General features: G+C 44.5%; 1 protein-coding gene across 1 annotated transcript in view; it reads left to right on the top strand.

The window, feature by feature from the left end:
- Window positions 1-1,777: 1,777 nt before the first annotated feature.
- LSAMP (limbic system associated membrane protein) overlaps window positions 1,778-23,764 on the top strand; it is a 988,586-nt gene continuing 966,599 nt past the window's right edge. Inside the window, exon 1 of the mRNA XM_066572102.1 lies at window positions 1,778-2,208. Within this exon, the coding sequence (XP_066428199.1) occupies window positions 2,142-2,208 (67 nt within the window). The 5' untranslated portion in view covers window positions 1,778-2,141. The remainder of the gene's footprint in view (window positions 2,209-23,764) is intronic.

Genomic DNA, 23,764 nt, shown 5'->3' with positions numbered 1-23,764 from the left:
CTTAAATACATTATCCCAGAGGTGTTAGTACCATTGCTGATGGTACACTTGGATTTGGCCTGTGGTGGGTTTGTCTTGCAGCTGCCCGGCCTTGGCCCTGTCAGACACAGAGGAAGCTTCTGGCAGCTTCTCACAGAAGCAGCCCACTTACCAAAACCTTGCCATGCAGACCCAATACAGTATCAGAGCATGAAAACCATCTGAAATGGTTTCAGAAAAAAGAAGCATGCTCCTCACTGACTATAGTCAGTTGACCTTAGTGCACTCTAATATTTTTAGTTTGAAGTTTGGGAAGTGAAGCCTAGCTGAGAGTACATGTGTATCTGTTTGTCCATATGTTCTTCCTCCTAATAACTGTTCAGTGCAACCAATTTCAACCACATTTAAAAGAGGGTGGAAGGCTAAAAAGTAAATTATTCTTGTATGTCTCTTAAGAACTGGTGATTAGGTAATGCTCCAATCCCTCCCTAGTGAAAAACCCGAGAATTATGTAGGTGGTACATGGCAGTAGCCAACCAGGCTAAGGCAAGAGGTGTCTTGCATTTTGTCTTTCATTTTGGTCCACTAGGGAGGAAGATTGGCCATAGCATGGATTTCTTCTTCCTACAGAAGATGTCACAGGGGATATGATGGGTTCTGGCTTTTATTAGGGCAGAGGGATTCTTGAGACAGCAGACAGGAACCCACGGGGAGGGAGGCTAGGTGCGCTCTGTTCACAGAACAGCTTGCTCTCTACAGCAGTCCAATAAGAAACACTTCTGGAATGGCATCATTAGTGATGAGAATCCTACTGACCTTTCCTACATGGGGACCCTCACCTTTGCTCACCCACACCCTCAATGTGTAAATTGAAAATTAGCGTCCTTTAGTGTTGGCACCCTCGTAGGCTGCCTGGTGACCACAATGAAGTGCACAATGTGGCCTGAAGAGGGACCACAGGGCTGTCTGGGCAGTCCAGCTGGGCTGTCACACTGTGTCCCAGGGGCTGGCCTCGGAAGTTGTGCACTCACACTGCCTCCACATTCCCAGCTGTGAAAGGACACCCTTTGTGAAATGCCTGGAGAGTGACTGATAAAAAGCCCTGAATGTTAAGCAGTACTTTTTTACTGGTGTTCTAACTGGAGGCCATGATTTTAGGGGGAAATAGAGCTACATGAGCCAATTACTCCTTGAGGAAAAAAGTTTGTGCTACATATGGCAGGTGGAACCTGTATTTGAAGGAAGGGCAGTGAGGGAAGCAAGGTTGCTTTTCAAGCTGGATTTCCATTACAGAAGGATTCTTTTTGGTCCCTCTGAAATTGCATAGAAGTCACAGGAGATCCAGGAAAGATTAATGCAGACTGATGCTTGCTATTTTTTCCTGGAGGACTTGGCAGCTCTGTAATTACAGTCAGTGCGTCTGAATCTCCCTCTGGCCCCTGTGTACTGCCCGGCAGTGACACCAGCATCAGAGAGACCTTTGCTTCAGAATTTGTCAAGCAGAACTCTGCCGAGAAACCAAACCTGCCCTGCTGTTCCTCTTGTTGTGGTGATGAGGAATATTCCTTCGCTGAATATCCTCCCTGTGTGCACTGGAGCTGGAACCTCAGGGACTCTTGAGCCCGGAATGGCTCATAGACTGTGATCCAAGAGATACATTTGTAGAGGAATGAGGGAACCATATTTCTATAGCATAATCTATATATATTTATATATATAAAAATGAAATAAATGAGCTGGCTTGCAACACTAGGTGGCAGAGGTGGGATCTCTTCTGCTCTGAGCGCTGTCCTATAAGGCATTGCTTGTTTAAGTACAGTCGCATTTAGTTGGAGCTGCAGGAGAGAGACAGAGAGATTCTCTGTGTTTACAGCCAGCCCAGGCTACGGTGGAGCATCCAACCTGGCCCCCCCTTTCTCCAGCACTTGAAGGGGAGAGTGAGAGGTTATTTGGGAATCTGGCCACCACGGGTCAGCTTGCGCTGCGACTGGATTGTCAGAGCTGGCAAAGCAGAGCCCAGAGGGACTGAAGGGAGACACGAATCCCATTTTCTTTGAGAGGAGCAAAGAGGGAAAAAAAAAAAAAAGATAAATTGAGAGAGAGAGACAGAAGCGAAGAGACGGAGAAAAAGGCAGAGGAAGCGGAACGAGTGAGAGAGAAGCATGAGGACCTACTGGCTGCACAGTATCTGGGTGCTGGGATTCTTCCTGTCCCTCTTCTCCTTGCAAGGTATGTGCTGAGTTCTTTCTCGCAACCTCCTCAAACCCTTCTGCTTTAATTGAGGCTGATGGACTGAGGATGGCCTGAAACATGGAGCTGGAAGCTGGAGCTTCCTCTCTCCCCCTTTTCCCCTCCAAACCTTCCCCCCCCACCCTTGCCTCAGGAAATAAGCCAAGGAGAGATCTCTGCTGGTGAATCCTATGGTTAGAGGACACTGCATGTGACTGACTTTGCTGCTGTATTTATGCTTTTGCAGAGGGGGAGTTGGTGGGGGGAGTACAGTTAAGATTTGCAAAGGAAAAGAGTGGTGGGTAGAGGTGGGTATCCCCTCCATCCACAGCCGCTGTTTCTCAGCACTTTGGGTCACAAGTACTGATTCTCCTCGATTCTTTACCTTCCTGAGGAGATAAGTGTTAAGTTTCTTTTGGGGCTTTTTGTTTGTTTGTTTGTTTTGTTTTGTTTTGTGGGCTTTTTATTATTTTTATTTTGGTTTTGTCCAGAGAGGGGAGGTTAGAGGAATCTCTATGCCTCTGGTCTGTCTGAGAAAACACTATGTCCTTCCCCTCTATGCCAGGAGGAATAAAAAAAAAGAGAGAGAGAGTGATGGAGGAAAGACAGGAGATGAAAATTTGTTGGGCTTGGGGTTTTGTTCAGTGGAGAATTGCCAGCTGGGTTTCTTGCTTTAAGAGCCAAGTGTGAGTATGGAATTTAGTTCGAAGTGATGACAGGCATGCTAGCTGGTTTTGAGATGCTTTCTGTAAACAGGAGTTAAGGGTTAATGCATTCCATGCTGTATGTATTAATACATGTCACACATGTACATATAATCATAGCCTTCAAAATTGCAGCTTGTGCATGATCCAGATTCACTCACATCAGTGGTCCTTCCTGAACACACACACACACACACACACACACACACACACACACACACACACTCAGGGATATAGCAGGGAAGATGAATAAACTCACTCTGGCACATACAGTTCTAGCTCCCTAGCACACGCAATTCCTGGAGAGTCTGCTTCTCTTGTGTTCACGTTCTCCCTTCCCCATTCCCCCCTCCCTCTTTCGAGCCTCCATCCTGAACACTTGTGTTCGAGGTTGCTTGCATATTAAAATCCCTTGCCTGTCCTGCTGCACTAGCATTGTAAGCCTGTGTGCACACATATACACACACATAGGTGAAAATATAACTAAAGAACATAGATGTACTCTATCTGGCCTACTCTGTGCCTCACAGTCTTGCATTTGCAGTGAGCTGCACCCTTAGAGGGTATCTCGCTCACACACGGCTTTTTTCACAGTGCTTTTTTCTCACTCCTGTACATATTAGTGCAGGAGTGCCGTGCATGGAGATATGCCAGTCACAGCTTCCTCACTTCCCCTCAGCTTCTACTTTTACACACAGTCTTGCATGTACTGTTCTCTTCTATTTTGTGTCTACTAAGCAAATTCCCATACAGGCAGGCTCCCTGTCACACACACGCTTTCTATTGCAGCCTCACACCTGTCACTCCTGCAAGCCCTCACTATGGAATCCTTCATTTTTGCCACCTTCTCACATTTGCTGAGTGCTCCTTTTCATACAGTCTCACTTCTCCCATTTCTGGGTCTCATACACATGCTTTTCACTGTCACATATTTTCTCTCAATTTACATTCTCTGAAGTCTGGACTGTGAATCCAACACCAGCACCTTCCAGCTGACTTCCTTCCTTGCTGTGAAGTGGCTATTTCTGACAGGGAAGGAGGATTTTTCTCAGCACACAGGTTGTACATGGGGTAAGAGGAGAATGAGTACCTGTGTAGCATAAGTAGATAATGCCAGCAATGAAGTTGTGTAGCTTGGTGTGAACTTCGCCCTGCTCTGGAGGATTAGACAGAGAACTGTCAAGAAAGATGGACATTGCCAAGTCGTGTTGACTCTGAGCATTGCCTGCCTGTCTGATGCACATTTCCTAGCCTGTAGACCACGGCGCTTGCTCCATGCAGTGTTTTCAAGTCACAAGCTTTCCCTGAGTTGTGACCAGAGCATCCTGATGCCAGCAGAGCCAGGAGCTGTTTTAGTCCGTCCTTATAGCTGGAGCTTATGCCAGGCTACGGGCACAGACAGTTTTTACCTTCTGTTTTAGTGAGTTAGGATTGCCACTGTAGTATCAGCCACATTTTGAAGGCTTCAGGGAAGGTCTTTTGAGGTCTGTATTATCACATACCCTCTAAAAAGGCAGAGGCAACACAGCTGCCCTCCCTAGGTTTTGCGATGGGATAGAGTGGTGTGGTGGTGTATGAGTGTTTGCAAACCTTTTTGCTGCTTTTTCGACTGCTCCCAAACTTCTGGCATGATATAAACCAGAGCACTGCTGGATCTAGTTTCATAGCCAGCAGTAATTTCCCTTCTCCAATGTGAAGAGGGAGAGAATGGGGAGGCAGGAATACTGGGGCTGCATGGGAGGAGTAGAACACTGCCTGCAACAAGCCTGAAGATATTTGATGGAGTTAAAAAGGGGTGGTAAAATATTGCGCCCTTAAACAGACCAAACAAACCAACACAACCCCCCCACAATATTTATTTCAAATTAATTATTTTTCACTGAAAGCTGTGGTAACAAGCCTTGAACGCTTCTCTAACCCTGCTGAGCACAACTCTGTGGAGCTCTTACCCCAGGCAGCGGCAGTATTGGCTTTGGCAGGCAGCAACCCCGCTCAGAGACCTTGGAGCGCACATCCCTCCAGAGCCGGGCGGCTGAGCCTACACCTCTGCGAGCCACCCAAAACTTGGCCGTGCCCTCTCTCCCCTTTTCCTCGCCGTCCACTTGGGGGTGTACCGCTGACCGCAAAAGCAGCTCCTAGTCTTTCTCCGCTCTCCCAGAGCCAGCAGGCGCGGGGGAGAAGGGGAGCATCGCCGCTGGCACTGCCGGGCCGAGCCGAGGCTGAATAGCAGCGCTGGGGCTGCGGGGGGAGCGCAGCTGAGCCTGGCAGGAGAGCGAGGGGCTCCGGTGCCAAGCGGCCAGCGCAGGCTGCCGCCCCCAGCGCCTCTGCTCTGCCAGGCGGGATGCTAAGGGCTCTGTGCCTGCCTGCCCGCCTCAGGGGCTTTGGCACAGCTCCAGCCTTTGCTCCTTACCCCCTAGGTGAGATGCTCCAAGTCCTGCACAGAGGATTCCCCCCTGCCATCACTCTGTTTCCTCATTTTGGTGGCTCAGGATTCTTGCATTTCTCTGCTGCTGCACTTCCAGCCCTCCCTGGGAGGCAGGTGGCTCGGAGGCGGGATGGATGTTCCTCTTGCATGGTGCACTGGCCTTCCTGCCCTGTGGGGGCTGGAGGAATAAAAGTACCTACACACCCCAGCATTGCTGGTGGGTGGGATTTTATAGTGGCATGGTGCAGCTCTTCCCTCGAATGGATTCGTTTCTTAGCACAATGTGCCCCACAGCATCTGAGAGATATCAGATTGTTGAAATGGATCGTAAAGCTGAATTTTTCTTTTCCTTTTTTTTCCCCAAGTCAAAAATGGGTGCATGAGTATGGGGTAGAGAAGCAAATGATTAAGGTCTATTAAAAAACTGCATTTAGATAATTTAGAAGAATTTTGTGTTGATGTTTGCACTTTCACTTACTATTACTCTTACTTAGCTGTCAATATGAAAATTAATTTTTATTTCCTCACCCTGAGCATTTTATTTAAAAAAATGAATGCCTTGACAAATTATACATTTCCTTTAGCATTGCTTTAAGTTGAAAAGTCTTCTAAACAAATTCTCTGCTGAAAAATAGCAGCTGTTTAAAATCAGCAATTTGCAAAATTCCAGCTTGCTTTAATGAACCTCCCTGACAACCCCACCTAATTGGTTAATTGTAAAAGACTTTGTGTTAAAAAAAAAAAAAAAAAAACCAAAAAAAAAAAAAAAAAAGAAAGTAAGATACCTCTACAGCCAGTATAGTGGAGTGGATGGTTTAGGAAAGGACACGCTGAACTGGCCTGCATAGTCCTGGCAACATTTATAACATTTATTTATAACATATTTCTTGAGCTGCTCAAGGGTGTTCTTAAATGAGGAATGAGTCTGATGAAAGAAATCATGGAAACAGTCGGGTAAGTGGTGCAGGCTGCTTTAGGTTGGTCCACAGCACAAATATTATCTGTAGTGTTTTGTAACGTCACTGGGCAATGCGGGTGTGAGAAATGATGTGTTTGTTACTGGGTGAGGTGTGTGCAATCTGTGGGGATGGAAGTGTGCACCCCAGTGTGCCTGTGCTGAGAATGTGTAATAGATGGGGAGCAGGGAGGGAGCAGCAGCAAGGTGAGTGTGACACTGTGGTGGATGGGGAAGAGCACGGGGCCATTGTGATGCAGTTGGATTACATTGAGATACTGCCAACTGGAGAGGAAAAAAAAGGCTTTTCCTGCTCATCTAAATACACTTTTCTTCCTATCTTTTTCCAGTTCTACCTTCTTGAGTAAGGCAAGGGAAGCTCTCACAGGCTGGACTCTATTGATGAAGAGACAACTCACTCAGCTGCCTTGTATTCCCTTAAATGATGGAGAGATTTAATACATGAAACAATATACTTTTCTTGTAGGCTTAGGACAGGGGAGAAGTAGAGAAGGCTTTTTATCTGCAAACAGGGAGCATTGAAAAGATATCTCAAGTGTTTCTTCCACTTCTATTCAGTGATTGCTGACCATAATAATCAATAATTATACAAGTAAGAACCCATTTCCTCTAGCTGTTATGAATCTCAGCACTCAGCTACCTGCTGAGAGGGCTTTGTTATGATAAGTAAAAATTTGCTTCATCTTTTATTCTCAGATATCTTTTCTCACACAAAACTTTTACTAGTTCTGTAACAAAGAACCCAGTTCCCAATGTTTTTGGGCACTCCATTTTAGCCTTGGAGCACACTTATGTGTACACTAATGGTCTGAGGAGGAGATGTGCTCTTTTATAGTTACTCTTTTTACTTTTTTTTTCACTAGCAACAGAGCTCCTTCCAGTCAGGGTGAGGAATACAGCTGCTCTCATCCTAGGCTGCTGGCAGAGCCAGTGCTCTAGGGGTGCACACCCTTTCTGTGTGCTGGCTGTGCCTCCTGTGAGCCAAGGCCCTTGTCTTGCTGGTGGGGCCAGGACCCTTCCCCCAGCAGATTTACCCTGTGCAAGGCTGAGTTGCTTAGGACGGGGTTAGACCAGGCGTGGTGATGTATTGGACTGGTTTAGACCAGGGATGGTGATGTCCAGGTCCCAGGGCAGAGCTGGGTGTTATGTGCAGCTGCCTGGAGAGGATGCTGAGGCTGGGCTGGTGATGGGGAGCTGTATCCCTGCTTGCTTCCCTGTGTGCTGTGAAGAAAGGACAGCTGGCAAAAGCTGATGAAGAGTGAGGGCAAGGGAAGTCGTTTTTTCTGGGCACATCAGAACATCTGATGGGTTTTTCTGTGGAAGAGGATCAGCTGAGGTGGTTGCTCTCTGACAGAGGTTGTTAAAGGACTGAATGATTTGAGTGAAGTCTATAATGGTACCAGACAAAGATATCCTGGAGGAGTCTGGAGAAAATCTTTCATGTGTGCCTTTGAACATGGGGACGTGTTTTGCCAAATATCATCTCCTTTGTGCATAGGGTGCTGCTGGAAGGATGCAGAATTTTACTGTCTGTGGTCCCTAAAAGAAGCATGAACCTTTGCTTTGGTATCCCCTTTTCCTTAAAAAGGTGCATAACAGTTTCATTTGCTGCTCATACTAAATGAGCAATGAATTTGGCAGCTAATGTACTCTTCCTGCTGTCAATGCATCCATAATAAAACCAGAAATATCAAGCACAGCACAGACCATCCCGTCCCACTCTGAGAGGGAGCTAAGGACATGTGTAGGTGAGTTTGTGAGACACAGCCCTCTCCTGGTGTCAGCAAAGGGCACACATCCTTGCAATCAGCATGGAAGGGGGAAAAATGCTGGGAGTACATGATTCTTACAGGCACAGGATAAAGAAGCCCAGGTTTGATTCTGTGCTATGCCATTGCACAGTGGTGCTTTGGCTGATGCTGAATTTCCAGGAAGGTGAGGCATTTCCTTGTGAGGCAGCCCTCCAGTAGGTTACTTGCCTGTGTGGCAGCATTGCCCTGCTCATCTGCAAGGAAGGAAAAGGAAAAGCACTACAAGGGCTGCTACCCTAAGTTTTCTGAGCCAAAGGAGTATTCTGTCCCACAGTGAAGTCTTGCTGGCCATATCTGCTGTTTTCATGTTCCTGGGGAAGAAATTCTGCATAACTATATGCTGAGGGTAAAGGGCCCTCTACACTAGACTTACTTATTGGTCACCCACAAGCATAAAATAGGATTTTTCCGTGGTTGTCATCTATAGAGGTAGTGGCCTTTGATACCTCTGAAAGGAGATGGTTTTCCAGGCAATGTGAGGGTACACATGTCCAATTAAGGCAGGTTGGTGTGTTGTAGTTTTGGTTTTGTTTGTTTTTGTTTTTTTGTTTTTTTTTTTTAAGGGCTGGTTTGTTTTATTAAAAAAAAACAAACCATGAGAAGGCAGGCTTCAGAGGAGGGGCTTTGGCTTAAAGCAAAGGTGAGTGTGATCACAGCTGTGGGCTCACAGTCTGGCTTTTGCAGTCCCTAGGTCATATAAAACATCCAAAGGAAACTCAGTTGTTGAAATTCATTCCTTTCCCTAGAGTTTGCCTCTGTGTCACCTCATGGATGTAGGTTTCTGCATTTCTTTCTGGTTTGGCAGAGCTCTCCCACAAAAAAGGGTGTCCCCCTCCTTTTTCTGGTGATGGTGATTGTGCTGCTGGGAGGGGGAAGATGTGGCAGGCAGGTCATGAGCACTGGCATGAGGAAGGCAGCAAGCAAGGAGACAAACGAAAGGCTGTGGGCCTTTCCAATTGGGAAATCAATAGCATATGAGTATGCAATGTAAGTGTGTAATCACAGCTCCCTCCCCTCTGCCCCAAAGCACTTACATTGATGGGGAGATGCAGGCCAGAACCAATTAATCCTTGCAACCTGCTAGGACAATAACTATTAATATTCTTCTGCATGTACTCTGGTTGCTGCACCTGCTTGAAGCCTGGCTGTGCTTGACCCTCAGCAGCTGACCCAAAGCTCCACCAAGGGAGCAAGACTCTCTGATCACGAGCCCTGCAGCCACTGCACTGTTACCTGACTTGCCCCTGTGGGTGTTGGAGAGGCTGACTGGGGGATGTGTACTTGAATGTCTGAAAAAGAAGGGATTTGTTGGTAAGATTTTGCCTTATGCAGAAAGGAGGGGTTATTTAAAGGGGCATCTGTGGAATTTTTGAAGTGTAAATGCATTTAGACTTTTCTCATGCTGGTACACCTTCATATAATGAAGCATTTACTCTTTGCCTTATAAAGGTACTTTGTACAATGGGATCAAAACATCCAGTTTTATTTGTGCCTCTATACATGATCTGTGTATAAAGGTATGGCCTTTGGATAGATCTTCCTTGGCTTTTGGGAAGGTGCATGTATGGAATAGAAGATTATATATAAGCACATATATATATATATATATATATATGCATGCACATGCTTTTGAATGTGTGCTTGTGACAGAAAATGCACAAGTTGCGTGGTAAAGATGCTTGAGAAATGTTAACAAATCTGGTCCAGAGTTGTGTTTTGTGCAAGGGACTTGTCATGAATGTTAGAGCAGGAGATGAATGCAGCCTGATTGCTGATAGGAATGTCTGTGTAGCTATGTGTGCTTTTGGAGTGACCATTATTCATAGTGCATTTGCATCCTATCTTGACATGGCAAGAGATTATTGCAGTGAAACAGAATTGTTTCCGTGGCTTGGCTACCCCTCCTCATCTTTCTGTGATAGCCTCAGTGTAAGGTGGCAACTTAGTCACACTTCAGTCACCTGGGCAGGAAAAATGGCCTAGAGAGTGGAAAGGACATGTTTGATTCCTACACTTTCATGGGAGAGTTTCTGGGAATAGAAGGAAGAAGATGAAAGGAGGCTTTCTTACATGCACAAGTTGCATTGCTTTTTATTTAGACTAACATGTTCAAAAATAGTACAACCTGACTGAACCCACCTTCCTTGTGTAGTTATGCTACATTATGAGCTGGATGCAGCCTGAAGCAGTAAAATCAGCAACTTTGTACTCTGGCTGTTACCTTCATTAACACAGCCTTGCTGATTTAACCTCCTCAACAGCACAGGCTCTGTCCAGCGTGGCTGTGTTCTGTCCAGTCTCAGTTTGGGTAGCTGAGCAAGATAGACCTGCCTGGGTGCGCCCTCATGAGATGTTCTGTACGTCTCATCTCCTGGAGAGGAAAGGAAACTATTTGTCTGGAAGAGTTGTGCTGTATCAGTGTTGGGCTTTTATGAACAGTAATTTCTTGGTGATTCAAAGAAAAAAAAATTAATCATGCTAGCCAAGTACTGTAAGAGCTGTCTTTAGTTGAGGCCAGCTAAGGGAGGGAAGGCAGGAAACAGTGGGAGCTAAAGTGAGGGTACATAAACTCTCCAATTTCATGTATCCTAGGTGCCTATTGGTGACTGGTTTCTGTACTATCCAGCAGCCACAGAGCTGCAACAGATTGGGATGTTGATAAAAAAAAAAAAGTCCAGCTGCAGCATGAGGTAAATGAGCTGTGGCATTGCCCCAGAGGGACCTAGAGCTACGGTCAGCAGTGCAGTCTTCCTTCTCCTTTGGCCTGCTGTGTGCATAGAGGAAAGAAAGAAAAGGCCATTCTGGCTGGCCTTGCTCTGTCTATCCCAATGTAAATATTTGTAGCAGCAGCCTTTTCTTCAGGCTTCAAGGAACCTCACAAGACCCCTGCATGTAGGCTCTGCTCATCCCCTGGTCAACCCCAAGAGTTTTTGGTTTCTTCTTCTTCCTGCTGACCAAAGTGACCCAAATCACCACAAAAATTGAAACAAACCCCTCAAGCTCTCCTGGATGCTGAAGCTTTCCCTTAGCTGCTGTGAAGGAGGAATGGCCATGTGAAATGTACTGGGGAGGCAGAAGACTTCCAAGCTCTACTTTCTCTCTACACACAGGAGTAATAGCACTGTAATTCTTTAAGTCCTGGGGATGCTAAGTGAGAAGAGGTTTTGAAATTGTTACAGGGAGGGTCTTAGGGTGACCTTGATCTAGAAGAAACTTTCTTGTGAAGCTGCCAGCTTTCCTTGGTGCTTGGTGATAATAATGTCGAGTTTTGGGTTTGATCCTCATGTGGACCATTCACTTTAAAGCTGGACTCAATGGTCCTTGTGGGTTCTTTTCAATACAGAATATTCTGTGATTCAGATGTCTTGAGAGCTGGCAGGAACCTTGACAGTTTTTTTCTGAACTCTTTCTCAAGTTCTCCAGAAGTTTGTTGAAGCAAAACAAAGACCTTTGCACAACATTTCTGCTTCACCAAAATGGAATTTTTCTAATAAAGAATAAAAAGGTGTTTTGTTAGAAAAAATCCAACTTGAGTTTCAAGAACAGATTAAGGCACAAGTGCTTAAAGGCTTTCCTGTGATGTGTTATCTTCTGTCATAAGACTGCATCAGAGTCTCAACTGATGTCTAAAACAAAAAAGTTCTGAAAATTGTGGCCTTTGTAGTTGTTATCAAAAATTTGAAAATGTTACCTGAGTGCAGCCAACAGCTGGTGTCTGTCCTGAGCCTGCAGGCAGCTGAAAGTGCTGTACTGAAGATTTGCTTTCACCTTTTTTGGAACTGGATTTCCTTGAAAGAGACCCAGCTGGTGTCACTGTGGAGGAGGGAATGTCCAGTGAGCAGAGCTCATGTCCTGTAGCGATGCTGTGTCTGAACCAGAGGACGAGCATGCGCATGTGTCTGTGTGTGCATGGCATGTGCAGGGCCTGTGCTGTGAGCACCAGAATTGCAGTCTAGCCAGATAACAAGCTGTTGTTGTTTACAGCACTTGGTTCCGGGCACTTCAATTCCAGAAAGATGTAAACAAAATTAGAGGGAATTCAGAGGATTGCAAGGAGAATGATTAAGGGGCTGGAGGGACTGACTTATGAAGAATGCTTGTGAAAGCTAAATATATAGCTGTTTTGGCTAAATGACTAAAGAGGAGCTATGCTAATGATGTAGGCATACTGGAAAGGCATGAAGAATTGTCTAGTGTGGACTCAGAGCTAGAAGAGTCTCTCATGATAGAAAATTTGGAGGAGGAAAGAAAAAAAATGGCAGGAGAGGAAAGATTGTTAATGCATGAAAGAGATTAGATGGTGATATAGCTTTGTTAAGAATCATGGTGGAATTGCTGTCATTTGGGACATCTGAAGTTTGGCTGGGCAGAGCCCTGGAGAATAATCCATGCACTACAAGCATGAAAAGGTCCCTTGAGAGACAGTCTAGATGCCTTAATAGATTTTTATGCTGTCATTAATTTCTGAATCACAGCTAATACTTCCAGTCTGACAAAGAACCATATTCTTTAAAGCATTTTTCTTTCTTGCCTTGTATTATTTGTGCTGTGATGCAAATACTGGTGCAAGATGTGAGGAAGTCCTCTATATTAACAATTGAAATCCTTATTGTATCAGCTTCTTGAGTCAAAGACCGTTTTCCTCTTTCTTTTTGCGGAATGTTCATTCAGGTTTGTCTGATAGGTGGGAAAAGGCAGCCTGCTGGATGCCCAGTAAGGTGAAAACTCAGTGTCTGTAACTCTGTCCTGTGAGTTGTGTTAGGCTTTGACATGTTCCCCATTGACACATGTGGTACATGTAGGCTCTGCTCTTTTCACCCTGGGAGTGCTGGTCAACAGCCGGTTGAACATGAGCCAGCAGTGTGCCCTGGTGGCCAAGAAGGCCAGTGGCATCCTGGCCTGTGTCAGGGATAATGTGGCCAGCAGGAGCAGGGAGGTCATTCTTTCCCTGTACTCAGCACTGGTGAGGCCACACCTCGAGTATTGTGTCCAGTTCTGGCCCCTCAGTTTGGGAAGGACGTCGAGAGTTTTGAGCATGTCCAGAGGAGGCAACAAGGCTGGTGAGGGGCTTGGAACACAAGCCCTATGAGGAACATTTGAAGGAGCTGAGGGTGTTTAGCCTGGAGAAGAGGAGGTTTAGAGGTGACCTTATTGCTCTTGACAACTTCCTGAAGGGAGGTTGTAGACAGGTGGGGGTTGGTCTCTTCCACTGTGCAGCAGTGACAGAACAAGAGGACACAGACTCAAGCTATGTCAGGGAAGGTATAAGTTGGATATTAGGAAGAAATTTTTCACTGAAAGAATCATAAAGTACTGGAATGCTCTTCCCAGGGAGGTGGCAGAATCACCATCTCTGGATGTGTTTAGGAAAAGACTGGACATGGCACTTGGTGCTATAGACTAGTTGAGGTGTTAGGGCATAGGTTGGACTTGATGATCTTAGAGGTCTCTTCCAACCTCATTATTCTGTGATTCTGTGATTCTTTACCTTGCATGTTCTCAAAACGGGTAACTGAACACTGGACTGCTCCCTTCGGGCTCAGAAGTTGATGTAGTTGAGCCCATAGCATTCCTGGCATGTCACAAGAGCTGAGCCCTCCCAGGGCCATCTGTGAGCTGGAGGGAGCTGGGCCAGTGAGGGAGGCAGCAGCAGAACAAGATGGCAGGAGACTGCCAGGCTGATCAGCAGCATGTGGGGATGGTGCATCTGGTTTGCTCTTATCTCATCTGCAGCAAGAACTGAAGAGTGAAATTGGTGCTGTTGGCTGCTGGGTTTAATGGGAATGAGAGCAGACAGAATTGAGAGCAAGTTTTGTCGTGGATGCTGGCTGGCACCGTGGACTTCCAGAGGTAAAAGGTATTGTGGCTGGAGTGAAAGAGCCAGGATACATAATGGGAATTATCCAGACTGAAGATTATTTGTGCCATGGTTGCAGACCCAGAGAGAGTTCATGATGGTTTATTAGCTCAGGTACAGCACTGTGCAAATTGCAATCTGTTTCCTGGGCAGGAGGCAAGGAGCACCATTTTGCATTGCATGCAGTCCAGACTGTTCAGTGTTGCTGGATCTTTCCCAGTCAGTGCAAGGCCTGTTTGAGGGCCTCAGCAGCTCAGCAGTGCCAAGGAACAAAACGTGGAGACTGCTGACTCTGGGTGGAAATAGATGCTACTCAGCTTGGACTTTTTGACTAGCCTTGTTATGCTGCTGGTAATGGCATCCTTACCAAATGCACCTCAGCAGGGTGGGGGAGCTCATCAGCTCAGATGTAGTGCAGTGGGACTGCAGTTGGGCTCTGGCTCTGAACAACAGACAAGAAACATTGTAGACTTGGGTTGCCTGTGCTGAACGTGTTGACTTTTGATGAGGGAATCTCCTCTTAAAAAAATAAGTAAGTCCTAGAAAGAATAAAAAAATCACCCCTTACCCTCCATCTTTGCATTAGATAGAGGTTCTGCATTTGTGCCACAATGGGAAAACAGGGAGATTTGAGAAATTAACTAAAAGGTGATGAAGTGGAGAAGATTAGAAACACTAGAGGTGATAATCTGCGTTGGCAGATATGAATTGCTCGGGAATAGTAGCATGCTTGCTCATGGAAGTGGAGAACTTGGAATAGAGGTTCAAAGACCAATGGACCTATTGTTTCCCCAGTATTATTTTGGCAATCTCTGTGCCCTTGTGTGGCACAACTCATCAAGAGAGATGGAGAACTACTGTTCCTACCATTTGCAGTGTCACTTAAGAGGAGGGACTGTATGTTCGCAGCCCAAAGGATGAGGTTTCTCAGCCCTGGCTCACTGCAGAGAGAGGGATGGGGTGAGAGCAAGATAATTGGTGTAGTAATTATGTTTTTTGCATGCAGGAAATTGATTTGTTACAGCACCTTTGAATCATTGTTCCATAGGATTTTGCTAATCTCATTCTAACCCCAGCAGAACGTTTGGTGCTTTGCACCTGCTGGTTGAGCCACAGCGCGATGCTGCTGCCTCCTTTAGTCACTGGAGCAAAGGCACAGCAGCAGAGACCCTGAAATACATTCCTGCAACTGGGGGTGCAGGATGGAGCTCTGGGTCCCTCTCTGGGTTACACAAATTGCAACTTTGAAAGGAAAAGAGAGACCCAGGGTGTTATAAGGAAGAGGACAATTGGTGGCAGACTTGTGGTTGTTTTGCTGTGCTGAGCTTCTGAAGAAAAACCCAAGCAATTCAAAGGCAAAGTTAATCATCCAGACATCCATTTTCTCAAATTCCTGTATAGATGTCTAACAGCAGCATTACCTAATAGCAATGCTCATAGGAAGGGGAACTCTTCTCAAATTAATTTTTTTGTTTGTTTGTTTTTCTGCAATTTGCACATTTGAACTAAGTGAAAAAAGTAGATTGATACTATATAGTCACTACTTTTGTTAGTAGCCAGAGCTGGTGCTGTAAAAATGATCACATGAATAGTAAAAAGAGAAACTGTTTGGGAAAATATGGTTGTTTTATGAAAACTGTTAAAAAGAAGAATTTCTCATGGCTAGGATGGCCTTTTTGAAAGAAGTGGAGACTGCTTCTAAGCCAGTACAATATAAGACCTTGAAATCTATTTCTGTTCCAAAATAGAGCAAGATCTGGAACATGGCTGTCCCACAGTTTGGAAAGCATGATAATTCCCAAGCCCTGGGCTGCTTTGGAGACGTCTAATTTTTCTCCCCAGTTGTGTTTTTAGCCACTATACATGTTAGAGCTCTATGACTTCCACCATTCAATGGGGCTTGCATTAAGTGCTAGATAGTAGGCAAGCAAAATAAGTCTGCACCTGCCACACAGACAAGGGGAAGAAGTTCACATTTCCAAAAGCACCCCGGTCCCAGATCTCTGTTCCTTGGCTTGCTGTGCTGAAGGCAGGCCGTGGAAGAGCCCCTACTTGTCAGAGCAGATGGCTGAGAAATGCTTGTTGGCTCTGTGAGCAGAGGTGGCAGCAGCAGCACAGCCCTTGCAGGTATCTCAGCAGCAATATTGGGGATGGTGGCTACAGAAGGGGAGCTGACACTCTGTATTTCCCTGGGCAGTTTTGGAGGTGGGCAGCTCTGTTGCATTTGTAAAATGTACAGTGTAGTATCTGCTCTGCAGTCTGCAGTCAGTGTGGTCAATTTCTTTTTACTCCTGATGTTGGCTTGCTGCAGCTGCAAGGAAGTGGAAAGCATAGCTCTTTTCTTTCATCTCCCTGCATTAAACTTTAACCACATATCCCACTTCATGTTTCCTACTGCTGCAGCTTTATGACCAAAACAAGGGACCAAAGATGTACTTGTAGTAAAACCAAGTAGTCCAACAACTTTTATGATGTCTACTTCCTGCACCAGGGTTATACTGAGAACGTATGATCTAATGTTTTTTTAGAAAACCATCAGTTCTGCATTGGAGTTTGAGTTCTGCTCTGTGGCCTTGGTTGTTGTGGGGTAGAAGATTGCCTAAGTCCTCCTCAATGATTTTTTGCCTTTTCAGAGTATTTTATGTGGAAAAAACAAACAAACAAAACAAAACAAGGAAGGAGAAAAAAAAGGTGTAAGGGCTATTTGTCTGGGTTAGGTAGACCCAAGGTAGAGTCTCTAATCCAATTTCATGGAGCAGAGACTTCAAGCCTGGATTTATGCTGCCTCTCTCTAGGAGGTTAAGGATGAGCTGTTCAGTTTGGTTGTCCTTGGCAGTACCTGTTCCAACTTGAGGCTACAAAAATCCTAAACTGGGATGTGTCTGTGAGGGGAAGAGTTGTAACCTGTGTCCTTTTATCAAAGATTGTTCTGCCCTACTGCATGAGGGGATACCTTTACCCTTCTGCTTTTACCCAGCAGTTTGTTTCTGTCTTGTTTGTTCCTCTTGTTGAGAGTACTCCAACCAGAGGATCTTTGGTCCAGTGCAAGCAAATTTCTTATGGGGTCTGATCTGGAGCTTAAGGGTTGCATCTTGGAAAACAGACACATTATTTGCAGAAACTACAGGACCAGTGACATGGATGCAAGAAATAAAGCATCTACCCGGATTCTTGGATTCAACAGTGTCTTGCAGTGCAGGCTGGCAGTTGGAAGAAACACTTTCTCATGCATAAATTTGGGCACCTTTGAGTTGCAAATGACTAAGAGACAATAAAACACACATTGCCACTTTCATGGGGACACCTTTAAAGCCAGGACTGCGCTTTCAATTAACTCTGCCGTATGTGGCCAAAGTCGACAGTGCATAAAACTTTGATAATTTCACATTTTAAAAATGTATCGGAAACTCTCATTCCTGTATCTTCACTGAAAATTTCATGAATTGCACATTTCCTGGTGTTAGATGTTCAATAAACTTAAATTATGCAGCAATTTACATCTAGAAGATTTGCTTTAAAACTGAAGACTGGCTTCTTCTCTTCTGGGTTGAGAACAGCTCTTTCTTTTTCTGCCTCCAACAGTTAAAATGGGAAGTTTTGTTCAGAAATCGTTGGAGATCTGTACTGGCCACTTAGTAGGAAAAACTGACATGAGGGACATGTGAAAGGTATCAGCAAATGGCTGGATACAGGTGTATCCCTCTTGTTTGAGCTTGATGTTACTTTTTTATTCATTTCATGGGCATCAGTATTGGAAGTATCCAGAAAATTTTCAACAAGACTTTCTGTATTTTAGTGCTTTTTCAACTAATTGGGGAACTTGAGATTAGAGGGAAGAGAAAACTTGAATGAAACCAGTTTGTGAAATCCCAGATGGGAGTTATTAGCAAAGAGTAATTCCAGGACAGGAGCAGTCAGGTTGCTGGGGACATCTCCCTAGACTGTAGACTCCCAAGGTAAACTCCCAGTTTGAGAGGATGAAATTATGGGGTGTTCTGTTCATTGATGCAGACCAGTTCTTGAAGTACCCTGCTCAACTCAAGAAGTGCTTTATTTCCATGCCATATCCAAATTTGTACCTTTATCTGAGTGACCTCAAAGGAATAACATGCACTGTGATGAGGAAGACTTTAAACAAAGCTCTCTGGAGCTATTTTCTCCCTTTCAGTAATCTCATTTCAAAGCTTTTCATGGTTACCCAGCTTTCTCATCCTCCTTGTCCTTACTGCAACCAAGCTGAGAGTATATGCACGTTCTAACACACTCCTGCTTTTCCATAAATGATCTCTATGCTCAATTATGGATGAAGAGTAAAGAAGAAAGATCAGAACCCAAGGCACCTATGTACATCCTAGGATAGCATCCTGACAAGCATGCATTCTCAGGTGGATTTGTTGACCATGACAATGATGGTTTGTAAGAGAGGTGTCTTAAAATTGCCTCAAATGTCCCAAAGAGTGCTTCCAATCAGGAGATGGCTTCAACTTTCTCCTGAAATACTGCTTCATGACTTCCATCACCTATCACATCTAGGAGTAGAAAAAATAGGACATACTATGCAGTTTTTTTTGCCATCAACTTAAAAAACAAAAAGACAAAAAAAAAAAAAGGTTGGGCCCTGTTAATCCTAGCTGACCATGTAGAAACCAAAGGTTAAGATGTTTCTCTAAAGTTGTGAGCTAGGCTGGTGGCAGAGCGGAATCTGGAGGACTTGTTCTCTGTCCACAGCACTCCTGTGCCTAATGCAGTTCCCTTGCACAGCACTCCTGTGCCTAATGCAGCGCCTCCCTAGTTTGAGTTTCCCTGAGCAGAGTAATGGGCAGCACTGCTGGCAGAAAAGGTGAAGGAGAGAGCAGAGGTGCAGGGAAGTGGTCAAGGAGAGGGAGGTTCCTTGCTGTCTGTAAGGAAGATGTCTGAAGTAAGGAATGGGGTGGATTTGACAACAGTACAGGGAGGAGGGGAACAGAAGTGCCTGACAAGCTTTTGAAGCTCTGTTTGCTTAATGGGAGCTCTTGCAAAGACACAGTCTGCATAAGCCATCAAGAGAAGATGGCTTCTCCCAAGGCCCTTGCAGCTGCACCAGGCTATGATAACAGAAATTAACTTCATCTCCTTTGTCTTGCTTTCCAAGAGCCCCAGAATAGTAGTTATGAAAACGGTGCTGTTTAATATTGTCTTTGATCGAGCAATCCAACGGGAGCCCTGGGCTTGTTCAGCTCGGCTTTGTTAGTTTCAGACCCCAAGGCAACAAGCCGTTGCCTTCAAAGCCCAGGCAGGGCTGCATTAAGTGTGAGGCACGCAGCAGAAATCCCAGTTTGTCAATTCAAATGGCGCTCACCTAGCAGCAGTGCCTGTGCGTTTAGATCCACAGCAAAATGCGGGAAGCAGGGCACATAGATATCCCCTCTGGAAAGCGCCTGGATCAGAAGCCAACCAACAAGGCAACACCCTCAAAAGACAGAAAATCAGGGTGTTTTTTTCCTGTTATTATCTGGTTTTAATATGCTGCCTTTTTTATTACACGCCAACTGGTGTCCCAGTACACCGCAGCCAAGCAGTGTGTGATGCATGAGGACAGCATCACTGCAGAAGAAAGCTTCCATTCATCTCCTTCACCTCCCTGTGGTAGATGGGCATCTTTCCTTCAACTCTCCCTGTGGGCACTGCATGTACACCTTGGCCAAGGCCCCCATTCTAGCTGGGTATAAGCACTGGAAGTCACCGAGCCTCTGACTTAGCAAGAGTCAGCTCTGGGAGATATTTGCTACTTAACCAGTACACAGCATGAAAGCAACTACTGGAAAAGGTCTGTGCTAGGGGTGGTGTGCAGGAGGGCCTGTGAGAACCAGGAGGGTACAAACAGCTCATCTGTTTCCAGGTGGGTGGTTACCTAAGTGCACCATAACCCATGGGGACCCAAGTGCAGGGACTAATGGTCTCCCTGCAGGCACTGCTGAGAGATGGAACTATGTGCTGAGGAAAAGACTGGCGTGCTTTCTTTGTTTAGTCTCTTTAATTGCTTAATTATGAGACTCATTCTACTTTGTGTTCCCCTGTATGTCAAACGGGGGTGTGATCAGCTTTTCTTAAGTGGTTGTATGGGGCTCATGAAAGTTATAAATAGGGCAGGGACTCTTTGAATGCCTTGAAGAGCCCACTTCTCAGTTTACTGGGAAATGATGACCATGGTGCTTAGTCTCAATATTCACATCTCTGTAAACTGCATCTAGAGTAGGTTTGATTATGAAATGTCCTGGAAATTGTTGTGCCACTTTCCTCTTATTATGGAAACCATGTGCTCCCATTGAAATAAAGGAGTACCAAAGGTATAATATTTTAGATATACAATTTGTTATAATAAAATTTGGAAAGTTGGAGGAGTTTCAGAAGCAAGTAGTTTAGTGAAAATATTTCATGTGACAAGGATAACACCTGCCATTACTGCAGTCAGGGTAAGATTTAGACAGGCCATATAAACACTTCAGGTATATGTTCTCTCAAACCTGACATAAACAAATTGATCTTTAGTTTCCAGAACCAGGTGTTCCTGAGCACAGTTAGAGAAAATAGAACAAGCATCTCCTTTCTGTTCCAGTAGTGCTTGTCCTAGCACTGCACATTGTTTTGTTATGTGCAGTGATGCTTGACACCTCTCTTCAGCTTAGCAGGCAAGCAAAGGGACTCACCCTACAGCGTGCTCTCGTATCTATTTTAGGAAGGATCAGCAGAAACTCTGGACAGCAGTTGAAGCTTTTCTGAGATTCTGGTTCATTGCTTGCCTCTTGAAATTATTGTTGTTTCTCTGATTGTGTCCCAGTAGGACTTCTGTTTCTTCTCTGTACCGTGTAAGGCAACACAGTGACAGTGAGAACTTCATTGATCCAACTAGAAAGAGAAACATAAACGATGGCAAAAGTTTGGTTGTTTAAAGGTAACTGAGAACTGCAGAGGAGGGAGTTGCTTTTGCTGTGGTGAAGTAAGTTACATTCCCTCTCTCTGAACTTGCTCAAAAAAGTGATCGCGGTTTAAAAAAAGCTCATGCAAGTATGAGTAAGCCAGGGCTTAGTGCTAAGAGGCAAAACTTTTGGGTCCCCATAAAGTTTTGTCCTTAATAGCAACTACTCCTGTCTCAGCATGTCAGTGTTCTCTCCCATTAAAGGAGCAGAGGGACTCTGTAGAATTTTAAGAAGAGGTTTCATATAGTCAGATGCTGAAGAAGTACAAAGAATTTCACATTATGAGCTACAGGAGAAAAGATTCAGTATGTAACTTCTAGCTTCAGTCCTGGATGCAGAGGAGGTGGATGGAGGGTAAAGGAGGCTGGAAATTAAAATAAGCCAATATCCTAAACTATATTTTAATTGAATTTTCAATATCTTCACCTTGGATATTATCATAGTAGGCATTAAACCCATGCACATTATTCTGTGACTGTATACTATGTACAGTAAAAGCACCAGCTATTAAAATGGGATAATATAAAAAGATCTTTCAGCATGCCTTCAAAATTGCTCAGTACTGTTGCTTATGCAATATTTTCTATTTCTGAAAGCATAGAAGCCTGGAATTAAGTAGAGAAGCCTTTTTAGGTTGGCAGGGCAGTTCCTCCCCACTTGACCAGTGCAAGCTCTTTCACACAATCTACAATGATAGTTAAAATCAGCCCCCTCATATCCATGCTGTTTAATTACAAAGGAAAGCCACAGCATTTCAGAACAGAAAGATATGGGTTTGTTAAGATACTGGACTGATTCTCAGGGGGAGCTGAGCCTAATTCCTGCCTTTGCCACAGGCTCTCTTTAAGTCAGTCAATTAATCAGTTTGTGCCTTAGCTTACCTGTCTACACAATGAAAATGAAGACAAAAGAAGCTCCAGCCCCATCTTCCCCATACATAAAAGATGCTCTCTGTGTGATGGGTCCCAATCTTCTCTCTGTTCTTTTATTGCTGTTTGGTACAAAGGTGTCTTCTTTCTAGGAGGGAAGTTCAGTTGATCTGTGCTTTCTTTTTTCAGTGTTTCTCTAGCTCCATGGATAAATGTGGTACTATACTGAGTTAAGCTGAAACAAAGTCTTTGCCACAAAAACTTGCACAAGTTAAATCTATTGGATCATTTGATCTATCTTGTCAATTATGCTCACCTGTACCTTGTGGAGCAGAGTGGTAGTCCGTGAGTAGTTAAGGATGTGATTGAATTTTCATTATGAGGCTAATATTTGTTCCTTGGTACTCATCACAGACAATAAAGAATCAGTCAGTTTGGGGGATGACTTAGCAGTTTTTTAATGAAGCTGAAGTCAACTGGATTATATTTCCCTGACTTTTATGTGTAAAAAACCGAAAAAACAGCATGTGATGTATGAAATTTTATCTTATAAATATTAATGAAAGCATAAAGAATTTCTTTCCGCTCTTATTTGTAGTAATAACAAAGAAAAAGGGAGAGAAAGCGAGACATTTTATTTTCCTGCAGTTGTTGACTGCAGATGAACACTGTTGGATCAAGATGAGTTGACTAGGTTTTAATTTTAAAAGTTAGGATTCCAAATAATGAGATCAAAATGGTTCATTGACTTGTTCCAGTGAACAACTTCTTGAGGTTAGGCTTTCATTAAAAAACTATGTAGTGCTGTCTTTAACACTGTCTCTATCCCTTTTCCCATATCAAGAGGAAGTTTGCTCTAATCACAATTCCCTGGAGAGGTCTTTTATTGGTGAAAGGCAAAAAGCTTTCACTAAATGCTAATTAGAGAAGCTGATTGGAAATTGCCACTTTTGTAAATTGGCACTTTTCAAAGACTCCTCAATCCCTGGGCCTTTTCTTTGGTGGGGGGAAAGGTGAGACAATTACCCTTCTGCTCTGACTTGCTACATCCAGGATGATGTAAGAAGGATGGTCACCTCTCCTGTTTTGCTCTTCAGACATCAAAGATCATAGCCAGACTAGTCCTCTGTGGCTCTCCTCAAAGCTGTAAAACCTGCAGCAGTGCTGGGCTTCTGAACTGGCTGGATCACAGATCATGATGCACTCTTGAAGTAAGGACACACAGAAGGCAACAGGGAAAAAGATTGTGGAGAAAAGATCAAAAGGAAAGCTGTGGAGCTAGGCCTGTTTGTGCCTTTCCTCACTGACTGGAGTCACATCTGTGGCTTACCAAATGCACTGGGGTTCATTGCAACATCCTTTTCAAAGCAGCTATGCACTTCTTACCTTTTTCAGCTTTTGCAAGATGTCTTGGTGAAGCAAAGGTCTTTCAAAACCACCCTCAATCAGGGTTGGCATTTTCTTGTGTTCGCAACAGCCTGATGAAACAATGTGTGGAGGTCACACACATTGCCACACTTCTCCTTTATTTTGTAAGAGGAAGCAAAAATCTTCAGTGACAAACTATTCTTCTTATATTTTGTGACAAAGACTGGAAGCAATTCTGTTCAGTCACCGAACTCACCTTGACTCCTCTCATGCAAATGCCATAATTCAGAAGTTCTTAAACAGCAGTGTGCAGTGCAGAGCCCTTGCCTATGAATCTGCACCATCTGTGGTGTTTTCACTTAACTGATGGCAAAGGTGCAGGGTATCACCAGGGAAACAAAAGGCAGGCTCTGGATTATCAATTCAGTAATTCTGGAGCAGTGGCTTCTTTGCCAGGAACAAGGCTTCTGTGTAACTGGTCTACTGTGTAATTAGTGCCTAATGGAACAACAACTGCCAGTTTATTAATTGTTATTGTAGCTGTATACAGAGCATTGTTCTCTCTGTGACAGACATATAAATTGCGTGCA

Source organism: Molothrus aeneus, chromosome 2, assembly GCF_037042795.1.
Source record: "Molothrus aeneus isolate 106 chromosome 2, BPBGC_Maene_1.0, whole genome shotgun sequence".
Classification (NCBI taxonomy): Eukaryota; Metazoa; Chordata; class Aves; order Passeriformes; family Icteridae; genus Molothrus; species Molothrus aeneus.
Note: the sequence above shows the minus strand (reverse complement) of the source record. Positions and strands in the feature narration are given on the sequence as shown.